This window comes from Temnothorax longispinosus, chromosome 6, assembly GCF_030848805.1.
Source record: "Temnothorax longispinosus isolate EJ_2023e chromosome 6, Tlon_JGU_v1, whole genome shotgun sequence".
Lineage (NCBI taxonomy): Eukaryota > Metazoa > Arthropoda > Insecta > Hymenoptera > Formicidae > Temnothorax > Temnothorax longispinosus.
The window spans coordinates 3,379,963-3,398,623 of NC_092363.1; the positions used below are offsets into that span (position 1 = coordinate 3,379,963).

At 32.5% G+C, this 18,661-nt stretch overlaps 2 protein-coding genes across 2 annotated transcripts; both read left to right on the forward strand.

The window, feature by feature from the left end:
* Positions 1–64: 64 nt before the first annotated feature.
* On the forward strand, positions 65–2,087 carry LOC139814852 (UDP-glucosyltransferase 2-like). Its single transcript, XM_071781343.1, has 4 exons — positions 65–545; positions 1,012–1,382; positions 1,548–1,767; positions 1,864–2,087. Exons 1-4 carry the CDS (start codon positions 65–67, stop codon positions 2,085–2,087), a joined length of 1,296 nt encoding a protein of 431 aa, XP_071637444.1.
* Positions 2,088–12,818: 10,731 nt separating this feature from the next.
* On the forward strand, positions 12,819–18,438 carry LOC139814572 (glucose dehydrogenase [FAD, quinone]-like). The gene is made up of 10 exons (XM_071780910.1): positions 12,819–12,889; positions 12,980–13,039; positions 14,704–14,926; positions 15,169–15,297; positions 15,374–15,570; positions 15,646–15,740; positions 16,173–16,449; positions 16,548–17,016; positions 17,423–17,796; positions 18,191–18,438. Exons 2-10 carry the CDS (start codon positions 13,019–13,021, stop codon positions 18,293–18,295), a joined length of 1,890 nt encoding a protein of 629 aa, XP_071637011.1. The 5' UTR covers positions 12,819–12,889; positions 12,980–13,018; the 3' UTR covers positions 18,296–18,438.
* The last annotated feature ends 223 nt before the right edge of the window (positions 18,439–18,661 follow it).

Below are 18,661 nucleotides of genomic sequence, written 5' to 3' on the forward strand. Positions count from 1 at the left end.
ATTTTATTGAATTATCATCGATGATAATTAAGTTTACTATGCTCTGCTTATTATTGACAGTAAAATGAAGCCGATTGCTCAAACGATATTTTGGATAAGCTTTTTATACATCGCGGCACCAGTAAAAACTGCAAGGATCTTGGCGATTATTCCAATACCATCCTACAGTCACCAAATTTGTTATCATTCATTATGGATCGCTTTGAGCCAAAGAGGACACGAAGTCGTCCTTATGACAACAGATCCGATCAATGATCCTAGTTTGACCAATTTGACAGAAATCAACTTCCAATCTAACTACCAGATAACGAAAAAGGTTAACCTCGCCAAAAACGTTATGGCGGGGACTCATGCGTGGTTAAGAACACAACGAACACAATTTTGGCCTCTGTTTGGAGACTTAACAGAAGACATGTTTAAGCATCCAAAAGTACGTAAGATGTATGCACCGGATAGTGATGAAAAATTCGACTTAGTAATTGTAGAAGCTATAAAAGTACATAGCTTCTATGCCTTGGCGCATAGATTTAATGCACCTCTCATAGGTAAGAATAATGATAAATGTATATAAAATTATTTTACAAATGTTTCATTTAAAATTCATTTTATATTAGTGAAAACATTGAAGAAAACCATAAATTACTTCAACTTTAAAATTTTTAATATCCTATACTTTCGTATACTTATTAAACCCCATATTATTTAAATTATTTACTTTATTTATTTATATTCTATTTAAATAAGTTTTATGTCCATAAAATTAGTTAAAAAATATAATGTTATTATCCACACGGTTTAATGTCAAGATATTTCTTATTCTCTTTGTGTCATCATTATATAATCCAAAGAAACATAAAAATAAAATATAAACGTGAAAATTAACCTAATTATTTTTCATGTATCTTGACATGTGCGTATATGTTTATAATGATATTATTTACTCAATTTTCTAAACTCAAATCTTGTTTAAATTAATCACGTTTACAAAACTTATTCAATATTTATTTACAGGTGTGTCATCATTAGGACTGCGTAATATAGATTATTATCTACTCGGTGCACCTGTTCTGTCATCACATCCTTCGGTTTGGGAAATAGAAGATGACACCGGTTTAAATCTGTCATTGTGGCGGAGGATGAAGAATTTTATTCGTCAATGGTATCACATATATTACTCAATAAATTATTATTACGCTGAACAGCAAGCGATAGCAGAAAAATATCTCGGAAAAAATATACCAGACATAAGAGATATGGAAAGAAACATGAGTCTTGTTTTCCACAGTCAACAAGAAGCTCTCTCGTTTGTTAGACCGACAATGCCTAATATTTTAGTATTTGGAAATTTTCATATTTCAAAAAATCCCGCGGCTTTACCGAAGGTAATCATTGCTTTCAAACGTTTCAAACTATGTACATTCTTAAAAATTCGTTAATTAAAAAATTATACATTTTATTTGCTTTATATTTAAAATCAATTTCCATATGTACAAAATATTTTATCTTCTCAAATGTAGTATATAAATTAAATAATAATTTCGTTTCAGGACTTGAAAGAATTTATAGCAGATGCACCGAATGGATTTATCTATATGAGTCTAGGCACAAATGTCATGACATCAGTGTTTCCAGAGCATATTCGAAACGCATTTCGAGATGTATTTGCAAGTTTGCCATACAAAGTTGTATGGAAATATGACAGCGAATTGTCAAATAAAACTGACAATATCTATATCGCTAAATGGGTTTCTCAACAGAGCATTCTCGGTAAATATATAGTGCAATAATTTAATCAGATTAATAAAAATATATGTTTATACGTATCTCTTCATTAGCCATTTCGCTCCGCTTTTTATTTTGCAGCTCATCCAAACATTAAATTATTCATATATCAAGGTGGATATCAAAGTACAGAAGAAGCCGTTTATTATACAGTACCACTTTTAGGATTACCAATATTAGCTGATCAGTACACTCAAGTTAACAAAATGGTATCTTTAGGAGTTGCGAAACGTTTAAATATTATGGATATATCAAGAGAAAATTTGAACGCATCCATAATAGATATATTGACCGATAAAAGGTAATTATTTTTTTTACATAAGCATTCTCCAGTGTTATGTCATTAATTATTTTCGTAGAAATCTAATTATCTTAGAGAAATGTCTAATTTTCTACGCAACATTATATATTACACATACAAAATTCACATATAATTATAATCAAAATGCAAGTGTAAAGTAATGCATTGTCTTTCATATAAGATATACTAATTTTCTTCATAATCTTTTTATATAAAATTGTTACTTTTCTCTAGATATAAAAAAAGAATGCTCGAGGTTAAAGCACTAAATGAAGATAAACCGTATGATTCTTTGGAGCATGTAATTTGGTGGATTGAATTCGTCATTCGTCATAAAGGTGCTCCTCATCTTCGTAGCAGTATCGCTCATGAACCTTGGTATCAAAAATACGAAATAGACGTTATAGCAATTTTATCAATTGCCATATTTGTAACGTTATTTTGTACACTAATAATTATTTATAAATTGTTAAAAATGATATTTAATCTTATAGAAATATCAGTAGTTACTAAAAAAAAGATTAATTAACTTTTAATATGCATAGCATATTTATATTAACAAAATATTTATATCAAAAAGTTATTTAAATATTCATATCCCAAAAGTTTAATAGATTAAATATCAGATTTTAGTATTTATGTCTACAAACAATCAGACATGGCTTCCAAAACTCAAAAATTAAAAAACAAAATTTATTTAAAAAGAATAAAAAAAGTTGATGGTAGCCAGTGAGTTACTTATTTGTTAAGATATTTTTAATGCTACTATGATTTATTGCAAGAATTTTTTTATTTCATCCAATGTTTGTTAATAAATCGCTCCATATAATAGAAGTGTTATAGCCGTACACTGAGAGAAATAAGTGACAATAAACATTTGATATGTTGCGAGTAGCAAACTATTTGCTATTGCAACAAAAGGTTTGCTACTATTGCTAAATTAATTAACTCTCGCAGCAAACCAAGTGTTTGTTGCCACTATGGTAACAAATAATTTGTTAATACAGCAAATCCTTTTTCTCAGTGTATTCATAGTCCTTTCTTGAGGAATAAAAATTCCTTGTTCCTTATTAGTTATTTTATATTCCATTAACCTTTCTTGATCAATCAAGGAACCTTAAAATTTATGAAGTGTGGAATGAGGAACAAGAAATCCTTACTCAAGGAAGAACTATGAATACGGCTATTAGTACAAGAATTTAAAATATTTACTGTACATAAATACAAAAACATTGTATTTTCTTGTAGGATACAAACATATCCTACCTATAATTTCATATTTCTTATTGTTACTTTACCTTGTTTTAATTATACGCAATAATACATACACACACACATATATGTATACATATAAAGTACAAAACTTCTTACAAAAATTGATAATGTAAGCTATTGCAAAATATAAAATTTGTAAAATTTTTTCTCTAAAGCAAAACGATTAATACAAAACACACAAAATAATTTTTATTGCGTTTTAAAGAGTCTTACATAAGTTACGTTTTCGTTTCAGTGCACTTAATACATATTCATATATAGTATTACTGATGGTGTGATACAAGTCACAAGTTTTTAAATGCTTTATGAAAGCATAAAAGCATAAATTCTAAGAATTGTATTAAAAAATATTATTCAGAATTGTTCTCAGTATTGCTCCACATAAATGTAGTGGGGAGCCTACCATGGTAAAATAAGTTCTCTTTTAAAGCTATTACTTTTGATATTTTATCGAAGCCCCATTTCATATTTCATCAAATAGATTCCTTAGTCAAACTTGAAAATTTTAACTACAAAACATTCACTTTCGTAACTTAATTCCTTACAAGATATTGTACACTTTGTCGGATTCTTTTTCTTACATCATATCAATAATTTCGAAGTTTTCTCTATCGGACAATTATAACGAAATAAATGGTTAAGGTAATGTAACTAATTTCATACATATACTATTATTTTATGCTCTTATTAAAGAGTCAAACATCTCTTGAAGTCATAATTATCTTTAATTAACACGCTTTTGCTAGAGTTGCATTAGTAGACTTTATTACAAACTATTATTCAGCGTTACAACGACAAGCAACAACCGGATTCCACTTTCTTGCGGTAAAAAGGAAAACAAGGCCTGGTCCACGCGGTCAGATAAAGAAATAGACGGTGTGAAGAGGACGAGAGATGAAAAAAACGAACTTCCACAGTTTCGGTCCATCTATTCCGCAAGTTCTTACAATCTATCACGGTCCGTCGAATATATAATATATGTACGCGCAATGTATACTATCGGTTTCAAACAAATTTCACTTTTCACCCAAACACTTCGACCGTGACTCGAAGTCACGTACCGATAGAAAAGCGTAGAAAAATGGTCTCTTTCTTAATTGTCATAATATATAATTCAATATCACATGAACATTTTTTTTATATACGTAGAATCGTATTTGAACAGTCGTATGTATAATTGCATATCCAGCGAGAGTACTAATAAGCTTTAGATGATATAGATAGCATATTATATTGAATATTTATAATTACCAAATATATCAACTATTGCTAATATATTTAGATTTATTAATTATTAATAATACATTTTGAATATGTATTCTAAATGTAAATACAAGCTTCGATAAGACCCGTATTTAAAGTCGTGTTTCTGTTGAAAACTTACCTAAAGTGAGTTTTGAGTCGTGATATGTTTTAATAGATGAATCTTAATTGAAAATTAATTTGAGATATTTGATACATCATTTTTGTAATTCAAGTGAGAGAAACTTAGCTGTAGATCGTTTCGAGATGTGATCTAAAAACTATTTTTGACAGTTTAATAGTCATTTTTTTTAATATATCAATTAAATATTGAGTCGGAGAAAATCGTGTATTACTTAAGTATGGTTTATAGGTAACTTGAAAAGAGATTGAGTTTATCAATAATAACATAATAATTATAAATACAGTCTCAGTTAATCTCTAATCAAAACATAACTATTGAACTGTGTGCGTTTCAAGATATAAAATGCAATATTGAGTATCTCACCTGATACGCTCTTGAGAATAACGATTATAAATACAGGCCTAAGTCTTTTAAGTAGTGCATGATTTACTTAAAACCTCATTCTGGTAATCAGAAGAGTACATTTGTACAATTCAAATATATTCTTGCGCGCAGTTGCACGTCATAAAGTGTGAGTGAAGATCTCTGAAGCTGTTACGTACTTTTGTTACGTATGTACTTGATACATATTGCCCGTTCTAGACTGGAGGATGGGCCGACTCTCGGCTCATCCGAGTGAGTGGTGTAGACGGGTAAAAATCTATAGTTTATGTATAGTTTATGTCACGTACACTATAGAAGGCGGATCAGCCGAGAGTCGGCTCATCCTCCAGTCTAGAACGGGCATAATTGATTATATGTACTTGATAGGTAAGAAACAACTTCGTACCAATAATTAATTATTTCATACATTTTGGAAAGACAAATAAGATCTGCTTTTTAGCTAAACTAGTGTACACTACTCTGTACTTAAGTGAACTCTGTACTTATAGTGAAATAGGTATTCTGTTTGATATTTGACAAAAGCAAGAAGAGAAGTTTTAGTGCAGTCTAATGCAGCAATAAAAAAAAAAAACCTATTTGCGGAATGGATTATTTCAATTATTTGCTATAGATATCAAATATGCATTTTGGAAAATAAGCGCATTGCAATATTGCTCAAAATTTAATTGCAATAAATATTTCGTGTGTACAAATCATCATTCATTATTAATAAAGAAATATGTGAACTTTATACAAATAAAAAAATAGAACAATTATATTATACAAATAAGAACGAATATTTTATTGAATTATCATCGATGATAATTAAGTTTACTATGCTCTGCTTATTATTGACAGTAAAATGAAGCCGATTGCAGAAACGATATTTTAGATGAGCTTTTTATACATCGCGGCACCAGTAAAAACTGCAAGAATCTTGGCGATGTTCCAGCACCATCCTTACAGTCACCAAATTTGTTATCAATCATTATGGATCGCTTTGAGCCAAAGAGGACACGAAGTTGTCCTTATAACAACAGATCCGATCAATGATTCTAGTTTGACCAATTTAACAGAAATCAACTTCCAATCTAACTACCAGTTTATGAAAAAATTAAATTTCGTGAAAAACGTTATAGCGGGGACTTATTCGTGGTTAAGTACACCACGCACACAAATATGGCCTGTATGTGGAGATATAGCAGAAAATATTTTTAAGCATCCAAAAGTACGTAAGATGTATGCACCGGATAGTGATGAAAAATTCGACTTAGTAATTCTAGAATCATTAATATATTATCTGTCACAATTTTTTCCATTACAACATAAAACATTTAAAAAATGTTATTTGTGATATGCGATTATTTATTTGGTATTAAGGTACTAATTTTAAGTTTTATTAGTATTAAGATATTTCATTTTAAGATACTCACAATCAGTATCAAGACATTTCTCAATTTTAATTTTAATTTTATTGAAACTAAATTTTAATTTTAATTTTTATTAAGATACAATACATATATTAATTGTTTTACTGGCAATGGTTTTTAAATGGTTAAAAATTTATTTTTTTGTTATGATATAATATGAGTTTAATTTAGAAAGTATGCAAGAGTACATGAACAAGTAGATAAAAAAATGTAAGCAAATAAATATATGTTCCTTTGTACCTTAGAAAGAAACGTGTGCGATCTCTTAGATTTTTTCTGACTCTCCCCCCTATATGCTATTTACCACATTATCATATTAACATGCTCTATGTCATGTATATTATCGGTGACTTGCAGTGGAGTTTTTATTTAAGTTGTGTTTCAGATGACTAATAAGAAAAAGATTTATTATATAAATAAATTTTATAACATTATTAATTGTGATACATGTATGTCTATATGTATCTGGTTAATTAACAATGTCATAAAATATTTTGCGGTAATATTTTTTTAATATTAAAAATCTTAGATTCTAAATAATAAATTTAGATAAATATTGCATTTAACAGAGAAACGAGATACAACATAAGTCAAAGTCACAACCGTATCTCGTTGCTCCGTTAAACGCAATTATAAAATTTACCAAAACCTATACTATGAATCACCGATGATGTACGTGATATGGAACATGTTTCATTACGATTTAAAAAGTAGTAAAAATTAATACATTGATAGTAAAATGTACTAAATTTCAATAAATGTTTTCTCCAATAGTCCTAATAAAGTATTCTTTTGAATACAGTAAATATTTTATTAGGCTTAGAAAATTTGTTTCAAGTGGATGAATATTTTCTTTACTCAAAAAATATTAACTGAATTAAAAAAATACTTTATAAGGACTATTGGAGAAAACATTAATTAAAATTTAGTACATTTTTCTATCAGTGTAGGATCTAAAGCGTTTTAGGAGGTTTTACCGGTAACTCCTTTTTTAAACCTCAAAATGAAAAACAGTTCGTTTACTGCCTATTTGAGGCACAAAGTAGCTTTTTTTTACGCGGGGAAATCTTCTGCTACCGGTCGTGACCGATAACCCTCTCTAATGGGAGGGGGAAGACTCCCCCGCCCTCGGGGAGAGGCGAGGGGAGTGCCGGATTTTTACCGGCTAAAACCTCGCGGGTGTGCTTCTCGGCGCGTTTTTCATGGTGAGAAGGGGCCCCGGGAAACAGCTGATTCGTCCGGGACACAAAGTAGAAGCTAAGTACAATACAATTCTTATATAAATAGAACCTATCAAAATCCTCCAGAATCCTTAGATGTGAAAAATAAGAGGTCGAAAGAAGGAGTAAAATTTCGATTCGGATCGCTATATAGCTATCGCTATCGCTATCGCCTAGCATTGTGCAAGGGGCTTTATCTCTCTGGTGTTTACGGTTTTAAATCTTTTAAAAAAGACGTCTTCAAATTAAAATATTTACGAGATATAATATATAAGAACGTTAACTGCCGAGCGTAAAATCCTCTCCGTCAGTAGGAAGCCAGAACGCCTGAGAAGGAGTATCGAGATAGTCCTGGGAACGATCACGACGGAGTCGATCCGACGAAGAGCGAAGCGTCCGTTTCTACATTGTTCATCAATCCGCGAAATAAAGTAAGTAACATAACGATACTTCTGATATTAGTATAATTTATTAAAAAGCCATCCTACCACATTTAATTTTATATATCTTTTTCTTTTATTGGTTTTATGTGATTGACGATATATTTTTAATTATTCGAATAAAGATAAGGATTCAATTTGATTGCTGCTACATTCTAATATTTTTTTACTATACAAATTAATTTAAAAATTTATGTTATTTACTACTAAAGTTATATTTTCCGTAAACTGCAACGGTCGACGCAAAGAGAGTTTAATTTGATGACAGAATTTACTTTAGGCCTATGATTCGTGTGTAATTGTCGGAAATCGTTTTTGCAAAGAAATGTCTATCTGCCAGGCGTCTACTGATCGTTCTCGTCAATTCGCAATAGTCACGCACAGCGGTCGTGCCATCGCGGACAATAACAACGTTTTTATTATGACAGCTGGTAACCCGACCGGTAAACTCCGAAAGCGGACGTGCCATTACGCGTTTAAAGCAATTTCCGGAAATCCCTCGTGACGTTCGACAAATGGACTGGAGTCATAAATAGTTCCGCAGTTCTGGGCTGAAGCACGACGGGCACCCATGCTATTCCATCTCTTTCTCTCTCTCTCTCTCTCTCTCTCTCTCTCTCTCTCTCTCTCTCTCTCTCTCTCTCTCTTCTCTCCTTCGCTGAATGTTCCGTGAAAGATTAATGTGAATTTTATTATTACGACTCTTATATGTATAATACGACACTAACTCAGAAAAGACCACTTCACCATAACGTTTCCATCGTTATTATTGAACTTATCCTCAAGTTGTCAGAATTACGGAGCCTCAATAATGTCGCGGGGTTACGGAGGTAACTTTCCAAGTATTCTTATGTATTTGACACAGACATATATAAACATTCATCGTCATTATGAACAAATCGTCCATTTGTCATGAATTATAGATGGCAAAGAGATAGCATAATATTTTATTAAAGACGCATCAATCTATTACAGAAAAGATTATTCAAGTTCGATCTTTATTAACATATAAATATAGAAAAAAGAAAAATATGCGTTATTCATTTACTATATTATTTGACAATCAAATAATAATCTAATTGAAACAAAGCAAGTAAAGTTGATCGCATTTTTTCTCTTCTAAGTTTTCTATGATTGATTCTTAACTAAATGCGAAAAAATAAATGTTAATTAATTTCGTTAACGTAATGTAACTAATTTCATATATACTATTATTTTATGATTTTATTAAAGAGTCAAACATCTCTTTTTAAAGTCATAATTATCTTTAATTAACACGCGTTTGCTGGAGTTGCATTAGTAGACTTCAATACAAACTATTGTTCCGCGTTACAACGACAAGCAACAACCAGATTTCACTTTCTTGCGGTACGAAGAAAAATAAGGCCTAGTCCATGTGGTCAGGTGTGTAAAAAGAAGAGGACGAGGGACGAAAGAAACGAACTTCCACCAGTTTCGGCCCATCGATTCCGCAAATTTTTACAATCTGTCACGGTCCGTCGAATATATACGCGCAATGTATACTATCGGTTTCAAACAAATTTCACTTTTCACCAAAACACTTTGACCGTAACACAAAGTCACGTACCGATAGAAAAACGTATGAAAATATTCTTTTTCTTAATTGTCATAATATAAAATTCAATACCATGGCACATGAATATTTTCTTTTTATATACGTAAAATCGTATTTGAACAGCCGTATGTATATAATTGTATATCCAGCGAGACTACTAATAAACTGTAGATAATATAAACAACATTATATTAAATATTTATAATTACTAAATATATCAACTATCAACACTGCTAATACATTTAGATTTATTAATTATTAATAATACATTTTGAATATGTATTCTAAATGTAAATGCAAGCTTCGATAAGGCCCGTATTTAAAGTCGTGTTTCTGTTGAAAACTCACCTGAAATGAGTTTTGAGTCGTGATGATACGCTCTTGAGATGAAATTTGAATAATGATTATAAATACAGGCTTAAGTCTTTTAAGCATGATTTACTTAAAACTTCATACTAATCAGAGAGTATATTTGTATAATTCAAATATATTTTTGCACGCAGTTGCACGTCATGGAATGTGTGAAAATCTCTGAAACTGTTATTACATATTTTTGATACGTACTTGATAAGTAAGAAACAACTTCGTACTAATAATGTGGAATTAAGCACCGACAAGCAGTACTACATTGTTAATTCTCTATCATCGAGAACGAGACGGTTAATATAATTAATTATTTCATCTATTTTGGGAAACAAATGAGATCTACTTTTTAGCTAAACTAGTGTACACTACTCTGTACTCAAGTGAACTCTGTACTTATGGTAAAATAGGTATGTTTGATATTTGGCAAAAGCAAGAACAGAAGTTTTAGTGCAGTCTAGTGCAGCAAAAAAAACGTATTTGCGAAATGGATTATTTGCTATAGATATCAAATATGCACTTTTGAAAATAAGCGCATTGCTCAAAATTTAATGGCAATAAATATTTCGTGTGTACAAATCATTATTTATTATTAATAAAAAAATATGTGAACTTTATACGAATAAAAAAATAGAACAATTATACAAATAAAAACGAATATTTTATTGAATTATCATAGATGATAATTAAGTTTACTATGCTCTGCTTATTATTGACAGTAAAATGACGCCAATTGCTGAAACGATATTTTGGATAAGCTTTTTATACATCGCGGCACCAGTAAAAACTGCAAGGATCTTGGCGATTGTTCCAATACCATCCTACAGTCACCAACCCAGGTAGCAAGGACTCGTCATTTTGACGTCAATTGACGTCAAAAGTCTGTCATTTTGACGTCTTTTGACGTCAATTGACGTCAAAATGACGAGTGCTTGCTACCTGGGAAATTTGTTATCATTCATTATGGATCGCTTTGAGCCAAAGAGGACACGAAGTCGTCCTTATGACAACAGATCCGATCAATGATCCTAGTTTGACCAATTTGACAGAAATCAACTTCCAATCTAACTACCAGATAACGAAAAAGGTTAACCTCGCCAAAAACGTTATGGCGGGGACTCATGCGTGGTTAAGAACACAACGAACACAATTTTGGCCTCTGTTTGGAGACTTAACAGAAGACATGTTTAAGCATGTCCAATACATTATTCCAATACCATCCTACAGTCACCAAATTTGTTATCATTCATTATGGATCGCTTTGAGCCAAAGAGGACACGAAGTCGTCCTTATGACAACAGATCCGATCAATGATCCCAGTTTGACAAATTTGACAGAAATCAACTTCCAATCTAACTACCAGATAATGAAAAAGTTTAACTTCGCCAAAAACGTTATGGCGGAAACTCATGCGTGGTTAAGGACATCACGCACACAAATATGGCCTCTATGTGGAGAATATACAGAAAACATGTTTAAGCATCCAAAAGACAATAATAATAATATTTATAAATGGTATTTATAAATAGTGACAGTATTTGTGTTTTTATAGATGCCAAATAAAAATAGGAATTGAGAACATACTCGAGGTTAATCTTGAAAGAAGATTTAAATCTGCTAACGCAACAAAGGGTGGAATGAGGCCTACCTGCTCGCTTGGAATGAAGAAAGAATGCACCATATAAAAATGATGCAAAAGCATGGTTTTCCGCTTACTTGAGATGATCTTTGTACACTGGCTTATAACTTTGCTAATCAACTTGAACTCAAACACAGATTCAATAATGAAACTCAAAAAGCTGGATGAGTGGCTTTATTCATTTTTGTCTAGACATCCTAATGTTTCTGTACGCAAATCAGAAAGTTTATCTCTTGCCAGAAGTCTTTGTATGTAAGTAGCGTGGATTTAATGCATTCGCTGCAAGCGGTGGCTGCATGAAACGTGTACATCATTTCGTAATGTTTGCCAAATGTGTGGGAAAATTATATATATATTTGTAACTAAATATGTGAAATTATAAATTTTTTTTATCATTTTACAAGATATTAAGTGCATCTTTAACATTAAAATATGTATGGCCAACTGTTCCGTAATGCTATGGCCATCTTTTCCTTAAAGGTCGGATAAGATGGCCAATGCATATGTAATACTTTAATAATATAAAATTTATGTTAAGTGTTTTCTTCTTAATTTCGATAGTTTTACGTACTTTAAGCTTCAGCGAAGGAATATACCAAACACTATTAAAAAATAACAAAAATAAATGTATGTTTTTTGCATTTTAAAAAACTATGGCCATCTTACCCGAGTTTACCCTATACTATTATCATCTCGAAATAGAAATACCACTTGAAAATATTTTATCAAAAAGAAAATTACATAGGTATGTTTAAAAATAAATAAAGTTAACAAAAAACTAACAAAAATTATTTAAATTCAATATTTTGATAATTTTATTATGTTCTAGACGGTTTTTGAATTTTTTACATAAATTATACATCTACTTTTAGACACACGTATGACAAAAATTATATGGTTATTTAAAAAATGACGGCTATTGCGATGAATTATACATATAATTTTCCAGTAGTTTAGATATGGAACATTTATGTAGCTATTAGGTTTACGTAAAATAATGACGCAATTAGTATGATAACAATAGTATATATATTGCTTACAGAAATAACATACGATAGTAATATTCCATTCTCGTTGCGTTTCTGAGCTAGCAGTCGTCTTAGCACATATTAGGTAAATATATACATTGTTTATAAACACAGTCAAAATATATTAATGTATTACAATCTCGCACTATTTCTTGTAACTATCGATTTGTTACAGAAGCAGATACGAAAGAAACAAAGAAAGAAATCCATTAAAATGGCTTCTTTGAAATACATCGTAAGTTCTATTCAGTAATTATTGTTTAAGGAGATACATACACTTAAAACGATAAAGAAAAGAATCTGACATTTAAATACATTTAAAAAATATATTATATAAAATTTATTAAAAAATAACAGATTTTATTATTAAAAACATATATATATATATATATATATATGTCATAAACAATTTTTGAATTTTTATGTTGCGAAACTCTTTAACTTTTTAAACAAAGAAGAGAACAATATTATAGGAAGCCTACTCACCACTTGGGTGGAACAGATTTTCTCAAGTATTCCGCATTTTACACGATAAAATTGAAGAAACTTGCATACGTCACTCGTTGCATGAACTCTCACGTTAACGACTAGAAAACATTACCATCTATCAGATAATGAACGAAATATTAACAAAGTAGCACCTTCGACCCACTGGCATTTTCCCCCGACTTATTACCCTATATTTTAAAACATTTACATTCTACAACTCACACAGCACATTGCTGAAGATGGTTCGAATAGGGGCCGAAACGTACGTCGTTTAATTCCATGAAGAATAAATATAATTTCGCACCGTCAACAGCGATTGGCTCTTAATTAGCCCGTTTTCTTCCACGTGTGGACATCCAACAGAGCCTTATCTCTCCAATTTATCAAAATTAATTTATTTATACAAAGCGATTTGATAAAAATTTCAAACAATTATATCAATAAACTAATGTCTATGAAAGTTTTATGTGCGATATATAAACTTTTACTACGATTTCCGAGATGCAAATGGATTCAGCAGAAATGCAGGTCATAATAGCGCATATCTATTTTATTTGCACTATTTTAGCGACAGACTATCCGTCATTTTTCTGAAATGATAGCACGCGCAGTGATTTACAAGTGTGACAAGCAGAGATTATAACAAGCGCCATTATTATCATTTTTATGTTATGTGCGTTGAGCACTTAATCACAGCTAGACATTTCGCGGAACGTGCATATGCATACAGGAAACGGGTATATAACAAGGCGACAACAAAATGGACGCCGCAATCAGGTAGTAAAACCCGAGCACAACGGGCAAGATTCCTTAAGACGCGACGATCGCATTCACGGAAAATGTTATGTTGATGATATCCTGCAGTTGTATCGCTTGTCAATTATATCAAGTGCAAGGGAAAAAGTACATTTTTAAAAATTGTCAAGCCTATAACTCAAAGTTTTGACGCATTAGTAAGAATGTTAAATAATCTCCTTCACTGTGTGACAAACTTTTTCGAATATTTCGAGATAGAAATTAAAACAGGTATAGGTATTTGAAAACGAGTATATTTGAATAAAATAGTATGTGCCTATAAGTGTCCTTATCGAGACGGCTATATTGGAGATGTGATGTTACGAGTTAATATCCCAATCGTAATTAATTTCTCTAGTTAGAGAATTTATAGAATTTTATAAAAGTTAATCGAGAGAATTATGCAATATTTAATTCATTAAATCCTAGTATATTATTACATTATTTGTAATTTAATTGCAAGAGTAAAGTGATTTCACAACAGTAATGGCCGTGATATTCACAAAATAATGGAGCATCGTTCTACGGTTTATACGATGCATAAACTCGAGATCAACATTCTTAAGTGCCGCAATATATTTAGTCGTGCAAGCTATATATTTTACGGTATTATAGAACGTGTCGGAGGTACCGGAAGCACCATGTTCGTCACCCTTCGTAAGTGGACTCTCATTGACCGATGTCTGCAGCGGCAATTCGGCCATTCGGCCATTCGGAAATTTGTTTCTGTCTATGGTGAACGTGTTAGCTGCCTATAGTCCAATAATGAATGGTGTGTGCGGGCGAATCACGCCCATCAAAAGACCGCTACCTATTTACGACTTCATTGTCGTTGGAGGTAAGATTATCAATATGCCCGTAAACATAATTAACTATTAAGATCTATCTTGTCTAATAGCAATTTAACGAAACGTTTCGCAAAATTGTGTTCGGTGAACACACAGAATTGATCGCACCCACCCGAGATTCCCTGAATCATAACAATTAAAATCAACGATCAAGTTAAGATGATTTTATTTGTATACGATGTATGGGATTGAATGGATATTATGACAGCTGCATCTTATGTTTTTAATTTAGGAGGTGCGGGTGGATCGGTCGTGGCTTCTAGATTGAGCGAAATTCATAATTGGAATGTGCTCCTTGTGGAAGCCGGACCGGACGAGCCAGTTGGCATGCAAATACCGAGCAATTTTCAACTCTATCTGAGTAAATATATTTTTATGTTTTCATAGTCGCTAGAAAATTAGAGACTGTGCGGTTAATCAATCGTGCGATATTACAGATACCGAACTAGATTGGAAGTATAAAACCACGAATGAATCGTACGCGTGCTTGAAAACTAACGGCAGCTGCAGCTGGCCCAGGGGTAAAAATCTCGGAGGGTGCACTGGCCATCATGGTATGGCGTATCATCGAGGCCACGAGAAAGACTATGCCAGATGGGTGGAAATGGGAAACGAGGGGTGGTCGTGGAAAGAAGTATGAAGCATGAAAAGATTATTGTTAAGACTCTTCGTGATGTGACGTAACGCATTATTAATTTTTTTACGTTAGGTGCTGCCGTACTTCTTCAAATCAGAAGACAATAAAGAAATTGGAAGGGTCAGGGCACAGGATCATGGCACTGGAGGTCCAATGACGGTCGAAAGGTGCAAACATCATGCTTTTTCTTGAATTACACCGTTCTAATTCTCACACTTTTTTATGCTATCGCGATCGTTTACGTCATGTAAAACAAAAAACTGATTTGAAATCATCCGTGTCTTTTCCAGAGTAGTTGTACCCTCGAGTAAATGTGTGATTGCCATGATCAATTTATAATCAATTGTTTTTTGTTGTCTGTTATATAATGATACAATCAGTTGTTCTTTGAAAATTAATTTTATCCTCGAAAGGTATTTCCCCCAGCGTCGCATCTATCCCTGTCTATCTCATGATTAGAATAATTGATCCAGCATTCATTAAACAGGATATATGTGTTTAAAACTACAGCGTACCTCTAACGTAATCCCCATAATTTCCCTACCGATTTAATTGATCTACACGTATGAATTAAACACGCTGATTACTTTCATTAATAGATTCCCTTGGCAGCCGCAATTCGCTTGGGATATAATGTCGGCGGCTAAGGAGGTAGGCTTAGGAACTACCGAAGACTTGGTGGGCGAGAATATCAAAGGTTTCACTGTGGCGCAGACGATCAGCAACAATGGTGTTAGACTTAGTACTGCCAGGGCTTTCCTGTGGCCGCACAGGAACCGCAAAAATCTACATGTGGCTCTGAACGCGATGGCGACGAAGGTGAATACGAAAAAAATCTTGTCAAAAGTGAAAGCTGATGGAATCACTTTCATTATGGTAAGTTGGCTCGTCATACTCTTCGAATTTCTATGGGCGCGACTTCGCGATTATTCATCCCAAATCACATGACTTGATAAACGATTTACTATTTGCAGAGCGGCCGACGATACAACGTAACAGCGAGGAAGGAAGTGATCCTTGCAGCTGGCACCATAAATTCGCCTCAGCTTCTGCTTCTATCGGGCATCGGGCCGAAGAGTCACCTAAAATCCGTGGGGATTCGCCCAGTCGTCGATCTGCCAGGAGTCGGCGAAAATCTCCACAACCATCAATCGTTCGGCGTGGATTTCACTCTCAGTGAGACAAACACAAATGAATTAAATATAGATAGTGCCGATATATATTTTTACAATCAAACCGGTCCGTTGTCGTCCACGGGTTTGGCCCAACTTACCGGGATACTGGCGTCCAACTATACTACCAACGATGATCCGGACATTCAGATTTTTTTCGCCGGTTATCAAGCCATTTGCGACACAGGCGACAGAATTCCGGACTTGAAAGCGGACGGTAACAAACAAACCGTTAGGTTTACCTCCGTAAATCTTCAAGCCTTAAGTAGAGGTAAGTCAATGATTATGTAACTCGCATTTTATTAATTGTAAGCAGCATAAAAGTACTACTGACAATGTAAATAGCTACGTATCGCAACATATTTAATGAGATTTTAAACACTTTCAACTCTTTCTGTCACTCTTCATCGAAACTATTTCGATATATTTTTTTGTCTATTTTAGTATTTAAATCTCTCTTTATTCGATTTTATTCATTCGATCAATTCATTTTATGATGTCCGTAATAATATAAAAAAAAATCAATTGCATTCCAATTTTAACTAATTACAATTAAAACTAAAAGTATCAACAAATTAAATAAAATTAAAAAATTATATTAAATTCTCTGTAAAAAATGAAAATTCTGCTCGCTACCGTGACGCAATAGTTAAATGTATTTCATTGATAAATTCCAGGTAGAATAACACTTGCCTCGAACGACCCTTTACATCATCCGATCATTTGGGGCAACGATTTGGCGAATCCGCAAGATCGATCGATTATGTACCAAGGTCTTCAGCATATCTTAAAACTATCAAAGGCAAACGCGATGAAAAAGTACAATTTGAAGATGGTAGATGACACCGTCCCAGAATGCGAACAGTATAAAAAAAAAATGAATTATGACTATTGGGATTGCCAATTCCGATACAATACCAGGCCTGAAAATCATCAAGCCGGCACTTGCAAAATGGGGACCTCCTTGGACACCATGGCTGTTGTAAGTCCAGCTCTCAAGGTTCACGGCGTAGATGGTTTGAGAGTGGCTGATGCCTCAGTTATGCCCAAGGTAGGTAGCAATTCTCAAAATTTTGATAAACATACCACGACTAATTGATATATCGTCACATTCTGTATTCTTATTAGTTTATTCAAACCGAATAAGCAACGTTTACTTCGCTAGTCATTAATTAACCTAATTAGCAATTAAGCCTTGACAATTAATCTGACCAAAACCAATATCGTATTGTCATGACGATTATAATGATAGCCACTAGGGTCGATTAAAAATCTTAATTGCTAATTAGGATATTAGTTTATGGATATGTTTAGAAGCTAATCTAACATTGTGCTGAATGTACACATAATTTTTACGAAATTTTTCGATGTGCATAGTCCAGAAAAAATTTATGATTAGCATATCTTTAGCTCTTGTAATCAGTTAATTGTTTTCTATCTCTTAGATGGTTTCCGGTAATCCCGTTGCCGTGGTCAACATGATCGGTGAGAGGGTCGCCGATTTCATCAAAAACGATTACAAAGTGATCTACACTCTCAAAGCAGATTAGATGACAATATCAATACTATGCATATCAATACGAAAAACTTAGAAGTAGAATCAACATTTATTCCCACCGAGTTAATAGATTTTATCTGTAAATACAAAATAATTTTTGGCGAAATATTTAATAAAGATATTCGTGTTTATGTACACAAAGCTCCGTTTTTTTCCTATACCTTTGTCAGTCGTCTACATTAAAACTGATTCTGCATAACAGTTGCAGCAATACAAATAAAATTAGATATTTTGTCTGCATTGCTAATTTATAGATGGACCTTTTTTTATTTTACAGACTGTTTTATTTAACGAGATTTCCTTTCACTGTAACATAATAACAAAGACAAGTTGACAGCGTTATGACAAATCAGTTGCG